This window comes from Monodelphis domestica, chromosome 1 (genome assembly GCF_027887165.1).
Source record: "Monodelphis domestica isolate mMonDom1 chromosome 1, mMonDom1.pri, whole genome shotgun sequence".
Classification (NCBI taxonomy): Eukaryota; Metazoa; Chordata; class Mammalia; order Didelphimorphia; family Didelphidae; genus Monodelphis; species Monodelphis domestica.
The window spans coordinates 184,076,864-184,091,792 of record NC_077227.1 but is presented as its reverse complement, the minus strand read 5'-3'; the positions used below and the strand labels follow the sequence as shown (position 1 = coordinate 184,091,792).

The 14,929-nt window shown below is 42.6% G+C and overlaps 1 protein-coding gene across 1 annotated transcript in view; it reads left to right on the top strand.

The window, feature by feature from the left end:
* Positions 1 to 610: 610 nt before the first annotated feature.
* SHC4 (SHC adaptor protein 4) overlaps positions 611 to 14,929 on the top strand; it is a 181,640-nt gene continuing 167,321 nt past the window's right edge. The window contains exon 1 of the mRNA XM_001380425.5: positions 611 to 2,701. Within this exon, the coding sequence (XP_001380462.3) occupies positions 1,973 to 2,701 (729 nt within the window). The 5' untranslated portion in view covers positions 611 to 1,972. The remainder of the gene's footprint in view (positions 2,702 to 14,929) is intronic.

The following is a 14,929-nucleotide window of genomic DNA, read 5'->3' as shown; positions in this document are numbered from 1 at the left end:
GTTGGGTGTAGAGGAAGATTACTATAATACAGGAAGGGCTTTCCTAGATTAGGAAAGAGAATTCTAAACAGGTTTTGCAGGCTGTATTTGAAAAGATGAACCATGGCTACAGGGGACCAGGAAGCAGGAGAGAAAGGTTTTCCTGCCTGCCACTGAACATCCTTTATTTAATCCATTGCTGGTGTCCAGATCCTAGGAGATTTGGACTACCATAAACCCGGAAGAATTTAAATGATGCCCTGGGAACTGGGGGTGAAGAAGACATCATCTCTCCGGCAACGTGGGGGTTTTGCTCGATTCCATACTTGGCTTTTTAAAATGTGGGCTATCTTTCATCATTTTCCCCAAAAGGGGAAAAGAAGGAACCCCAGCCTTTCAACCTAATGGAGAAGACTAATGTGCAGCATCCAGGAAGCAAGATGTGGGATCACAGGTCCTGCCTGAACCAGCTCCTGCAGGGTCCTCTGTGAAATCAAACCTTCAGAAGAGATTGTCTGGCCTCTTCTAAGTGATTTCCTCCTCCTCCTTACTCCAAAGAGGGACTGCATCTTCCTTTGCCTGCTCAGTTCCTGGCTTCCTGTGGGCTTGCAGCATTCATCCTGTCTTTAGAGTGAATTTGATAGGTACAGGAAGTCGCACCAGACTGGAGATTGAACCGGCAATCAATAAAAAAAGAACTATGGTTCTAAGAAAGATGCATCAGAGCTTCCCCCAGGAGTTGTACCATATGTCCTAATATCCGCGGAACAATGGATTTAATCTTTAGCTCCCGAGGTTGCCATTCCCAGCTCTGGAGACAATTCTGAAAAAAGGAATCTTCCAACCTGCCGCTCTTTACGCTTGCAGATGATTTACAGATAGGGAGGATTTTCTTTCCGCTGCCCGCTCATCAATTACACCAAATAAAAGCTGTTTTTTTCTCCTGTTTTTTCCCTTCTCCCCAACCCTCCCCCTCCCCAGCTTTATTTCTCATGGCTACTAGTTTAGTATATTTATGGTGCATGAGTCATCAAAGTGTCTTCTGATTGGATGAAAACCCAACACCCCTGGGACTGTCAGTCAATTACAGCTATTCTCAGCTTCATTCACAGATTTATTAGCTTGCACACAGGGAGAAATTCATTCAGGAAAGTTCATTCATAAAAATTGCAACACTCTCCATATCAATTTTAATATCTCAGCGTTTCCCTGCGAGCTGGATCCCGAAAGAAGCGAAGTCCAAGGCGGAGGGAGGTGAAGCGGCACTCTCCTGAACGCAGAGCAGCCTGTGTGGGGATTGAGAGTAACACAGCTGGAGCTGAAGTCTCGGAAAGAATGTGGAGCATCACAGGAGTTTTCTTGGATTGCTGGCTTCCACGGCTGGCAGGCTGAGGTTTTCCAGGAGAAGCCAGGGCTCAGATCCGACGGGTGCAGCATGAAGTGACTTTTGCTCCTATGCTTTAATTAAAAAAAAAAAAATCATGTATCTATTCATGTAGGAAGGAATAAAGGCTATGAAAGGGTTACCCTGCAATTCAGTCCTCCTCGCCCCCAGCCCCCCCCCCCCCCTTGGGAAGCTGTACAAGGAGGGTTTCAGAGTGCAGAGATCAAGAAGGGGGAGTAAATATTTCAGTGGGCTAGAAATGTTGAGGGGCTGACGGGCTGACTGATTTGCACTGCTTTGTGTGGAAGGCGCGTGTGTGTGTGTGTGTGTGTGTGTGTGTGTGTGTGTGTGTGTGTGTGCGCGCGTGTGTGCGCGCTTCCACCGCAGTCTGGGCTCCACCATTAAGGCTTTTCTCAGAGAGCTGGTAACAGCGGGAAGGAGAAGCCTAAGCTCAGAACAGTTGAGATGCCTGGATTCTATTGCAGGAGCCAGTGCAGGGAGGGACAGCAGCTCTCTGGCTGAGATCAGGGATGGGGACTGCTTTCTGCATCAGCTGTTCCCTCCTAGGGTTAAAGATGTCTGGGAAGAAATGATCTAGGCGACAACTCCATGCTTAGGAGAGAGTCTGAAAGAAAAAAGAGAGAAAGAATCAGAAAGGTTTCTTTCTCTGAATTGTATGGTGTGTTGAAGCATTTCATTTCCATATCGTTTATCTACCAGACGGGGAAGCCAATTTATGCAACAGTATCCTGTTTCAGCCCTGCCAAGGCTATGAGAGGACGCAGTCCGGAGAACCTCAGTGGACACGTACTGTATGTAGGACTCTTCGGGCACCCCGGGATGCTGCACAGGGCCAAGTATAGCCGATTTCGGAATGAGCCCATCACTTCCTTAGATGAAGGGTCTTCCGCAGGCTCAGTCAATGTCAAAGGTGTACCTCCGACTTCTCCTTCTTCCCCCCTGCCAGTTCACCTGCCTGGGGAAGATGTCACCTTGGCGGCTCAGGATAACCCCACCCCACTGTGCACTTTGATGCCCCGAATGGCAAGCCTCAGACTGGCAAATCCAGCAAACCTGCTGGGACTGAAAAACTTCTGCCTGGGGACCAGAGAGGTGCCCAAGCTCAAACTCTTGGAGAACCGGGGGGCAGCTCCAAGCAGCCCAACTTCCCCAGAAGGCAGCCTTTCCCAGGCTACATCCGCTGCATCTCCCCAGCCCGATGGAGAGGCTCTGGAGAGCTGCATCCTGCCCACCTCTGAGGCACCACCTTCTCTGGGCAATCAGGATGGATCTTCTCGCCAACACCTATTGGGGACAGGCATGAACTACTGTGTAAGGGTGAGTCTATTTCTCTCAATGGTTTGTCCACTTAAGAACTGACTGAGAAGGGGGTCTTCTAGAGCTACCACTGGCTCTCTATGGGACCTTAGGCAAGATCTGTAACTTCTCTGGGCCTCAGTTTTCCTCATCTGTAAAGTGATGGAAGTTGGACTAAATAAATCCTAAGATCTTTCCAGGTCTAAAGTCTAGAAATCTATGATTATTTTTGCAACCTCTGGCTCTGCTGTGGGGAGCCAACTGTCATGTGAGCTAAGAAATACAAAACAGGCCTTATAATGAGCATACTTGAAAAATGATGTTATATTTGGGGGCGATTAGGGGGATGAAAGAGGTGGAGTTGGGGATGCTGGAACTTCCTTACTATCTGCTTGGAGTGACATGTTCTCTGGTCAGAGCCCCTTCAATTCTAATTCCAATTCAGTGACTTCCATTGAGGAGCCAGGGAGAGAGAAGGTGCTGTACAGGAGCAACAACAAAGATGAACATTCGACTCTGTTTGAGCTATAGTGTCACCAGAAAATGCTCGGGTAGTTCTCATCCAAGAAACAAATCCAGTGAGTGTCTCTTAAGCACTTACCATGCTTTCTTTCTTTTTTTTTTAACCCTTACCTTCCATCTTAAAATCAATATTGAGTATTGATTCCAACGCAGAAGAGCAGTAAGGGCTAGGCAATGGAGAGAAAGGGACTTGTCCAGGGTTACACAGCTAGGAAGTGTCTGAGGCCCGTTTTGAATTCAAGAACTCTCATCTCTAGACCTAGTTCTCAATCCACCCAGTCACCTAGCTGCCCCCTCCTCATGGTGATTTCTAATCCAATCAGCATTTATTAAGCACCCACTCTGTGCAAGGCACCACTGTAAATGACACAGAGACAGAAAAAAAGCACATTTAGTAATATTGTAGAAAGGGCATGGAATTTGTTCTCAAAATACCTGGCCTAGAATACAAGTACATGCAGCCTTTGTGCCTGTGCAAGTTATTTTACTTGTCTGGGCCCCGGGTTCCAAAATGAGGGAGGTAGATTAGTTCATATCCAAGTTCCCTTCTTATAATTTACTTCACAGTAAAATGTTTTCCCTGTGCCATTTTACTTGAGTTTCACTACAAGCAAATTGCAACCCAGCACTTAGAACAGTACCTGCACACAGTAGGCACTTACTAAATGCTCATTGATTGACTGACTGTGAGTTAGGCAAGACAAGTATCATTATTTCTATTTTATGGATAAGAAAAAGGAGTCTTAGAAAGGTGACATGATTTTCCTACGATCCAAGTATTTATTGAGGGGCAGAGCTGGGATTCAAGCCAAAGTCTTCTGACTCTGAGTCCAGCAGTGGTTTTTAACCCTATTCCATTGTGGGTAGGTGAATACTGACTATTCCAACATAGATAGAAGGGGATGTAGGGAAAAAATGAGCATTGAAGAAAGACAAGGTGTGGTTGGAATTTTGATTTGTCTATTTTTTAAAAAGTCATTTAGTGCTCCACAGGTATTTACTAAGCTCCTGTCAAGAGCCCAGTTTTGTTCAGGGCTCTTGCTGGTGGGGGTTGGGAAATATATTTAGATGCCTGCATTAAAGGATCTTGCTTGAATTAGTGAGAAAAGGCACACACACAGAGTCAGAGAGGTGGAGAAAGGAGAGAAAGAGAGGGGAAAGGAGAGAATAAGAGAGAGGGAGAAGGAGAGGGAGAGAGATTGGGGGAGGGAGAGAGAGACAGAGACAGAGACAGAGAGACAGAGAGAGAGGGGTGGGAGAAGGAGAAAGAGCACAGCTTTGTGATCTTGTGATTTCATTGGTAAGGGGGGAATCTCATGATGCTGAGCTTAGGCAGAGAGTACCTGTTCTGCAACTTAAAGTCTTAGAGAATTGCCTGGGGGCATTGAGAGTGACTTATGCCAGGTTACACAATCATTATTTATTCAAAGGTGAGTCTTAAACTCCCATCTTTCTGACACCAAGGCCAGTTCTCTATCCATTATGCCATATTGCTTTACATAGTTGCACATATTCTTATATATATATATATATACATACTAATACATTTATATATTTAAAATAAGTAAAAAATAATTCTTAAACACTATGTAATCAAAGATGTATACATTCTATACCAGTGGTGCCAAACTCGAATAGAAGTAGAACCCTACAGATTGTATATTGATTTAGAAAAACCACAAATTAGCACTATCTATGTTGTATTGTATTTTTATTTTTTAAATATTTCCCAATTACATTTTAATCTGGTTTAGTCCAAATTTGACATCTCTGTGCTATACTATATGTGTGTGTGTGTGTGTGTGTGTGTACATAGAATATGTATCTCTATATATTAGGGGAAAGACTATTATAGCCAAAGGATAACTGGGAAAGCTTTGTGGAGGAAGTGAGTTTTGATCTTATTCTTAACAAAAGAATTGGATCTATATTGGGAGGAAGTAGGACAGTCTGATCAGTTGAAATGATACAAAGACACAGAGACAAGAATGACCATGATATCCATGGATGACAGTGAGACTGAGCAAGTCTGGGCCAGACTGGGACAAAATAATTAATGCTGGGAAGTAGTGGGAGATAAAGTTCAATAGCTTATCAGATGGTGAAGATACCTGAAGGCTAAAATTAGAAATTGGGATTATTTTTAAAAGGAACTGATGATAAATTCTTTTTTTTTTTATTTAAAGCTCTTACCTTCTGTCTTGGAATCAATACTGTGTATTGGTTTCAAGGCAGAAGAGTGGTAAGAGCTAGGCAATGGGGGTTAAATGACTTGCCCAGGGTCACATAGCTGGGAAGTGTCTGAGGCCAAATTTGAACCCAGGACCTCCCATTTCTAGGCCTGACTCTCACCCAGCTGCCCCCCCTGATGGCAGATTGTTAAAAAAAAATCCCTGAAACATTTGGTGGGTCCTTCCTGCCTCCATAATAAAATACAAAAAAACCCATCAAAACCAGCATCTAGCTTTCTCTATATCAGAGAGCCTAACTTCTTTCCCCCTGTCTCATTTCATGTCACTCCCCTTTAAATATGCTCTGAATCCATAAAACTGGGCTCCTAGCTGTTTCCTAGCTAGGCAACTAACTGGTGTAGTAGATAAGAGCTCTGGACCTGCAGTCAGGGAGACCCGACTTCAGCATCAGCCTCAGACACTTAACTAGCTGTGACCCTGGGCAGATCTCTTACCCCTGCTTGCCTCAGTTTTCTCAGCCTTAAAATGTAGATGATAATGGCATCTACCTCCCAGGGCTATTGTGAAGATTGAAAGAGAGAATATTTGTAAAAGCTCCTGGCACATAGGATCACTTATATAAATATTGATCTCCTCTTCCTGCCCATGTGACATTTCATCTCCTTCCTCTTTTGCATAAATGGCCACATTTGGGGAATATATTTGTTCCCCCTCCCCAATCTCTAGCTTTCTTTAAAGCAGGAGTCCCCAAACTTTTTACACAGGGGCCAGTTCACTGTCCCTCAGACCATTGGAGGGCCGGACTATAAAAAAAAACAAAACTATGAACAAATCTGTAAAGAGCTGTCTGGGATAGCAGAGGCTGCAGCACTGGCTGGGATGGGCCTGTCACACCTTGCACAGCTTATCACTGCCACCATTATACCCGGCAGCAGTATACACAGTGGGGAATCCGCTCCCCCAGGTCACTGCTCACCATGCTGACATCATCCATTGTGTAGCCACATAATCCTTTGTGTGATGCCTCGTTCTCATTCAGTTACTCTCAGAACAAGGTGCCACGCAAAGGATTATGTCACTGGAAGTAGTACTATACGTGAACGACACCATGCTTTGCAGTGCCGCCACATACAGTGCTCCTCTCACTGACCACCAATGAAAGAGATGCCCCTTCTGGAAGTGCGGTGGGGGCTGGATAAATGGCCTCAGGGGGCCTCAGCAGGCTGTACTTTGGGAACCCCTGGTTTAAAACATAGTTCAGTTGCCTCCAATATATCTATATATCTATATCTCCCTTCCTGATCCTAGTGTTCTGTCCCTCTTGAAATTATTTTGTATTCGCTGTACATTTTACTAGTCTGTAGCATGTGGTATCTCCCCATTCCTCTCAGTAGAATATAAATATCTTGCGAACAAGGTCTTTTTATATTTCATCTATGTCCTTATGTCCCCAGTGTCTAGCATAGTGTTTACATATATGCATATTTTTGTATATATGTATATGCAAATGTGTCTATGTGTACATTCACACATTTTTGGGAGAGGGAGGGGTCAACCTGTGATTTCATCAGCAAAGGGTAATTCTGGTATGGAAATTCCTTCTAACAATGTAGACTGGTATCCTGTCTGAATGGACAAATAATTATTAGAGAGTAATTAGTAATTATCAACAATTATTAGAGAGTTTCCTGGGGGCACTGTTGTTGCCCCCAGTAAGGCAACATTCATTTCATAACTGACTTATTCATGATAGAGACAAAACCTGAACCTGAGTCTTCCTATCTATAAAACTGGCTCTCTGTCTACTATAATAAACTGTCCCTCCAGAAGGAGGCTGGGTAGCTCAGTGGATTGAGAGCCAGACCTAGAGCTGGGAGGTCCTGGGTTCAAATCTGACCTCAGACACTTCCTAGCTGTGTGACTCTGGGCAAGTCACTTAACCCCATTGCCTAGCCCTTACCATTCTTCTGCCCTAGAACAAATACACAGTATTGATTCTAAGGCAGAAAGTAAGGATTTAAAAAAACAAACTGTCCCTCCACCTTGTACACAGAAGGATCTCAAGAAATTTTCATTGAAATGAATTTAATTCCTAAGCACTGGAGGGAGCACCTGTGAAAGTGTTGTTTTAGGACAATTAGTCTGATAGTCATATGTAGGATGAAATGGAGCAAAGATAAGGAAGAAGTTTCTTTACTCATTCCATGTGGTGTGAGAATGGATGAACAAGACGGAAAACCAGTTGAAGGAAATGGAGATGTTTAGCCTGGAGAAAAGAAGACCTAAGCACAACAAAATAGCCATCCGCAAGTATTTAAGGAATTACTGTGTGGAAGAAGGAAACAGGGACTGGGTTCATTCTGATTTGCTTGGGGGACAAAAGGAGGTGACTATTATTGAGGCAGATTTTGACTGAATGAGGGGAAGAACTTCTGAAAAATTAGAGCTAGCTAGAAGGGGAATGAATGAGCGGCTTCCGAATGGACCAAGCCCTATGCCATTGGCGATCTTCAGACACAAGCTATATTTTCTTGCTTGAAAGGTTGCATGGACATTCCTGTTCAATTAGACACCCTATTAGATGCCTCTGAGGTCCCTTTGAGGACTCTGATTCTGATTAGAGTGGTAGCTAGGGAAAGAGGAGGAAAGTCTGAATCTAAGACTCTTTGTGAAGATCACTCAGTCATCTTTGACAACTGATTGATGGAAGGGGAAGGACAGAGAAGAGGGAGGAGGAAGAATAACTTATAATGGCAAAGACTGTAGCCTAGAAAGCAGAAAGGAGGAAACTGGGGAAGGAGCTGGGAGGGGGAGGGAGGTGCATTAGAGAGGGGAAGATGATGAGTTTGGATTTGACCACATTGAGTGCGAGGAGGTGACGCCTTCCTGGCGAAGCTAAGTAGGCAGCTACAAAGGCAAAGTTGAGTCTCAAGCAAAAGATCAGCACAATGGACATAAACTTGGGAAGTATTAGCAGAGAGCTATAGCAATGCAATGTTGGCTTCTGGAGGGCAGGAATTGTTTCCTTTTTATGTTGGGTTCTCAGGGCTTGGCAGAGTGCCTTGGACAGAATAAGTGCTTATTTAGGATCTTGTGATTTTGAACGGAAAAAGCCATTAAAAACCCTTTAGGTAATGTAGCCCTCTCACTTTTACAGAGAAGGAACTGAAGACCAACAAAGGTTAAATGACTGTGGCAAAAGTGGAATTTGAACTCAGGGCCTCTCACTCTCTATCCAGCCTGCTATTCCCCTTTCAAATTCACCTTATCTAAGTAGGTCAAGGGCAAAATGAGTACATGTGGTGAAAACTCTCTCTACTAGGAATGTGCGGGGAAATTGTAGCTCCTTCTAGCCCTAATGTTCTCTGACAATTCCTAGCCACGGCTGCTCGATACTTTGAAATCTTTTGCCATTTTATCCTCAGTGCCTAACCCAGTAATTGTCTAGCTTGGTTCTTTGTTGTTGTTGTTTTTAAACAACGTACCTTTTCCCTTAGAATTGATACTAAGCCTTGGTTCCAAGGCAGAGAGCGGTAAGGGCTAGGCAAAGGGGGTTAAGTGACTTGTCCAGGGTCGCACAGCTAGGATGAGTAACTTGATTGATTCTTATGAGAAAGTGGATAGAGCTCTAGACTCACAGCCAGGAAGTTCAGGCTTGTCCAACTCTTCATGATGCTGTGGATGTAGTGAGCCAGTGGTGGCCATGAATTTTCTTGCCAAAGATAATGGAGTGGTTTGCCATTTCCTTCTCTAGTGGATTAAGGCAAACAGAAGGTAAGAGGCTTTCCCATAGTCCCATAGTTAGTGAGATAGGATTTGAACTCAGGTCTTCCTTGAGTTTAAGATGGTCATCTTCTCAAGCAAAGCATTAGAAAGACTTGAATTCAGCCTCGGACACTTAATAACTAACTGTGTGACCCTAGGCAAGCTATTAAATTCTGTCTCACTTTCTTTATGTGTAAAATGGAGACTGTAGTAGCACCTTCCTCTCAAAGTTGTTGTGATGATCAAATGAGATCCTTTTATAAAAAGTGCTTTGTAGGAGCAACTATGTAGCTCAGTGGATTGAGAGATGGGAAGTCCTGGGTTCAAATGTGATCTCAGACACTTCTTAGTTGTATGACCCTGGGCAAGTCACTTCACCTCTATTACCTAGCCCTTACTGCTCTTCTGCCTGGGAACCAATATGCAATATTGATTCTAAATAGAAGATAACTTAAAAAAAAAGTATTTAGCACAGTGCTTGGCACATAGTAGGTGCTATATAAATGCCCTTCCCTTCCCTTCCCCTCCTTTCTTTTCTCTAGTTCTAATCCTGTATATAGGGATGGTGATGGAGATCTCTTGGGTTTTAAGGTTAGCACTTTTCTTGGGGTCAGTTAGTACCTTCTTAAAAGACAGATGGAGGCCCCATTAAAAACCTAAATTGCTTGCATAGATAGATGTTCCTGTGGGAAGGAGGATGGGGAGGAGGAAGGGACACAGTTCCGAGGATCTCATTTCTTTCCAAATCAAACCCTGCAGTAGATCTGATGTTTCTTGAAGTCCAATTAAAGCAGAGGGACAGATACAAAGAGAAAGGCAAAGGAACCCTCCTTTGGGAGGGAAGATACAGAAGCTGAAAGTTTATCAGTCCATTCATTGGTCAGTTAAATGCTGCCCATAGAGGCTTCCATTTGACAAATGAGAAATGGGTTTTCAAGCACAAAGAGTTCACATTTTTAAAAGTATAAAATCTACTTTCCTCATAATAACTATGAGATGTAGGTACTATTCTTCCCATTTTACAGATTTTTGTGAAATGTAACACAGTCAAGGTATCAGGACAGTGGAACTATGGGGACTGCCAACAACAATCCTAAAAAAACATAAAACTAGGAAGTCTTGGAACTATTGAGGCATGTCTAGTTCCTAAGCTGGCCTTTGGATTCTGGCCACCCAGAGCTGATTGTCTTGACAGGAAAGAGAAGGAGAAAGTTGGAGGGGACCTTTCCCCTCTCTTCTTTGTGGGTGTTTCTTTGCCTTACTTAAATCTCTGGGGGAATCTTTTACCTTGGGCTATACTGCAAGCTGCCGGAGGTCTGAGGCACCTATAATCGATGGCTCTTTGTGACAATTGCCAATCTTCTGAGCCCTTTTCCATTATAGTGGCCTTGCCTACATCCAAAGTAGACAGGGTCTGACTTACCTAGGTTACACATAATGAGTGTTAGCCCAGATACTTGAACCCAGGATACCTGACTCTGCCTTGGGCTCATTCCATTGCATTGGATCTTTCCATTTTCGTCTTTGTGTCCCTAGCCCTGACACAGTGTCTTGTATGTAGTCATCACTTAATAATTGCGGGTTGAATGTAATTGAGCCCATTGCTCTCCCTCATGCTGTAAATGAATAAAGAGAAGCCCAAAAAATGTCAAATGACTTATCAACTATAATTTTCTAACATTAGTACATTGGGATCAATTACGCCTCTTACCTTTCACTAAAGTCCGATTTGGAGGCGCTATTGTGATACTAACGTGATTCCAGAGTTCAACAAAAATCTCTCAACTATGTTTCTCCCTTTTCTCCTCTTCTTTCTCTACTCCTCCTTTCCAAGGTGATTAGAAGGAATACAGGAAGTTTAAGAGAAGAAAATAAGGTAGAAAGTCTGAGAAGATGTAGAGAAAGAGGTAAAGGAAAAAGAAAGAGAAACCCAGGAAAGTGGGAGCCAAAGAGATAAGTAAGAGAGTGTCCTGAAGGCTATACCATTTCTCTCAGTATTCAGGCGTGTAAAAACCATGTTGATATAATATTCAATAAGTTGGGGAATAGATGAACAAATCTTGGTATATATTTAATGAAATATTATAATAGAATATTATACTATTAATTATATGTTTCAATCAGAGATTGAAAAATGTCAGAAAATGATTGTTGAAAATTAATTATATTAACTAATTATACTAATTAAAATAGTATATTGTCATGGTATAGAAATTATGAGTAAAAGGAACAAAGTGAAATGGGAAGACTTTTTGTAAATTGATATAGAATTAAGTAAGCAGAACCAAAGAAGCAATATATACAGTGAGTACAATAATGTTAACAAAAAGAGCAATAAAAGCTTCAACGTCTAAAAGAGAGGGATTGAATTTAGCAAAGACAAAAACTACATCCTCCTTAGAGACAATTGTTTCTTGCTCATTTACCTGCTGAGAAGATGGAGGGTATTCAAACCTAGTACAATCTGGTAACTACGACATTACATTTTCAAAGCAAATCTGGCTGGATTTTCCGAGTTCTCATTTGAAAGCAGTTATTTTCAAGGAGAGGAGGGAAGGGAAGGGAATAAATATTTAAATAGCACCTACTATGTTCCAGATGCTGGACTGAGTACCTTTTTTCAAATTTTATCTCATTTGACCCTCACAACAACCCCTCATGGTAGGTGTGCTATAATTACCTCCATTTTACCATCGAGGAAATGAGATAAACAGAAATTAAGTGACTTGGTCAGAGACACACAGCTATGAGTTCCAGACTCTAGTGCTCTATCTATCCACTCTGCCACCAGCTATTCTAAAAATCATTTACTCTATTGAGCCATAAAAAATGACAAACAGGATAGGATGATTGCAAAAAACTTGGAAACATTTCTATGAAATGATGCAAAGTGAAATGAACAGAACCAAGAAAACATAATACACAGTAAGAACAATAAAGCAGGAGGATCAACTGTGAATGACTTAACTCTTATCAACAGTGCAAAGATCCAGGACAACTCCAAGGGACCCAGGACAAAAAAGGCTCTCTGATGCTATAGAAGGACCTGGGGGGAATCTGAATGCAAACTGAAGCATGTCATTCTTTATCTTCTCCCTGAATTCTTCTTTAATGTAAGCATTATGGCTCCTTTCACAATGTAATGAACATGGAAATATATATATATATGTACATATATTTATGTACATAAATATATGTACATATATATATATATAACACGTGTACAGCTTGTATCATATCTGTCTGCCCTCTTGGGGTGGGAGGGAGAAAGATGGATTACAAAATGTCAGAAAACTATTAATGAAAATTGTATTGACTTGTAATCTAGAAAACTAAAACCTTATAATATAAAAAAAAATTATTTGGATTGAGATTGAGAGACTTCCGGTCAAGATGGCAGTGTAGAAGCAGCGAAAGTTCAGACCTCAGAAACCCTTCCTTACCGATCGCAAACAGAGTGCTCCTAGACCACCGAAATTCAAGCTGAACAACAGGATAGACCTGGGGAAACCTCCTCCTGGACCTGGATCAAAAGGTATGACACCCCAAAAGCCAGAACCCTAGATCACTCGGATCTAAGGGGTAGACAGAAAGAAGGTCCCAGGACCCATCCCCCCCCAACCCAGAGTGCTGAGCCCACAGCAGCAGTGGGAACCTCAGGGCTCTGAGGACTCACCTTGAAAGCAACCTGAGCCAGTCTCCAGGCCCCCAACACAGACGGCAGGGAAACATAGAGAGAAGGGGGAAGCCTGTAGCCCCCTGGCTGGGTCCTTCCATCTGAGTCTCAAGGGAGGTCCCAGCTTTAGGGCACCAGCTGAACCCAATCCCATCAGGAGCCCTCAGAGCTACTGAAAGGACAGAAAACTCAGGGCTGGCAAAGGGGTTGCTCCGAAGAGCTTATCTTGAAAGTAACCCGGGCCAGTTTCCGGGCATTCAACACAGACTGAGGAAGAGGAGGTTGCTGCTTTTTTCTTTTTTTTTTCCTTCCTTTTTTTGGCTCGGGGATCATTTGGCCCACACCACCTGAACCTAATCCCATCAGGAACCCTCAGAGTCCAGGCAAGCCACAACCCCTCCCCCCCTTAGAGAGCTGGGTCTTCTGAAAAAACAGAAACCTAGAGGCGAAGTCAAGATGGCAGCCTAGAAGGAGCATAGACCTGGCAGCCTGGCCAGAGCTTTAGAGATCCTCCATATCTGCTCTAGCCGTCCAGGAAGTTTAAAACGCAGAGTAAACCCAGCCCAACTAAGCTGAACTCAATCCCATCAAAAGTCTCCAGAACACAGGGAAGCCCAGGCTCCCCATCCATCCTCATTGACTGCTGGACTTTAAGCCAATCAAAAGCCTCCAGAGGACAGGAAAACTCAAACCCCCAACAACCCTCCCTCAGAGATTACACCAAGAGGTCCTCTATTAAAGCTCCAAGAGGGGAGACTGATAGAAGTCCCTAAAAAACAAAAAAATGAGAGGAACAAGAGCACAGACAAATACAGGGAGGAAAGAAGGGGTGAATTTGAACAAACAACAGAAACAGAAGAAAGAAACTACAATAGACAGCTACTACTCACCAAATGGAACAGAGGGGGAGAGATCAGCAAACGATAAACCAGAAATCCCAGCGAATTGGATACAGGCTGTGGAAGAACTCAAAACACAACTAAGAGAGGCTGAAGACAATTGGGAAAAGAACTTAAAAATTAAGATAAGTCATCTGGAAACAGAGGCACTTGAACTAAAACAAGAAAATGGTGTCCTGAAAGCCAAAATCATCCAGCTGGAAAATGAGGCAAAGGAGATGAAAGACGAGATAAAGAGGATGAAAGATGATCTTCAAAGAAACTCAGACCAGAAGGAAAAAGACGACCAAAAAGCCAAAGATGAAATCCAATCTTTAAGAACCAGAGTAAAACAACTAGAATCAAGTGACCTCACAAGGCAGCAGGACACTATAAAACAAAACAAAAAGAATGAAAAAATTGAGGAAAATGTGAAGCATCTCATTCACAAAACAGACGATTTAGAAAATCGTTCAAGAAGAGACAATTTAAGAATAATTGGACTACCAGAAGACCATGACAAAAGAAAAAGCCTGGACATAATACTAGAGGAAATTATCCAGGAAAACTGTCCCAAAATCCTAGAACAAGAGGGGAAAGTGGAGATTGAAAGAATCCACAGATCACCCCCTGCATTTAATTCCCAACTGACAACACCAAGAAATGTTATAGCCAAATTCAAAAACAATCAGATGAAAGAACAGGTATTACAAGCTGCCAAGAAGAAACCATTCAGATACCATGGAAACATGGTGAGGATAACACAGGATCTGTCTGCATCCACACTGAAGGACTGAAAGGCATGGAGTATGATATTCCAGAAAGCAAGGGAACTAGGACTACAGCCAAGAATAAAATACCCATCAAAACTGACTATATTCTTACAGGGGAAAGTATGGTCATTTAACACAACAGAAGAGTTCCAAGCATTCATAAATAAAAACTAGACCTGAACAGAAAATTTGAAGTCCAACCACAGAACTCAAGAGAATCATCAAAAGGTAATTAAAAAAGAGGGGAAAAACAACAACAACAACAAAAAAGGTTTTTTTTTAAGAGATTCAATAAGTTAAAATGATATGTATCCCTATAAGAAAAGAGGTCATTGGCAACTCTTAAAAACTGTTGCTATCACCTAAGCAGCTAGAAGAACTACACTCAGAGGGAACAGTGACAAACTGTATAGGATGAAAGGACAAGACATAAATAGGTATAT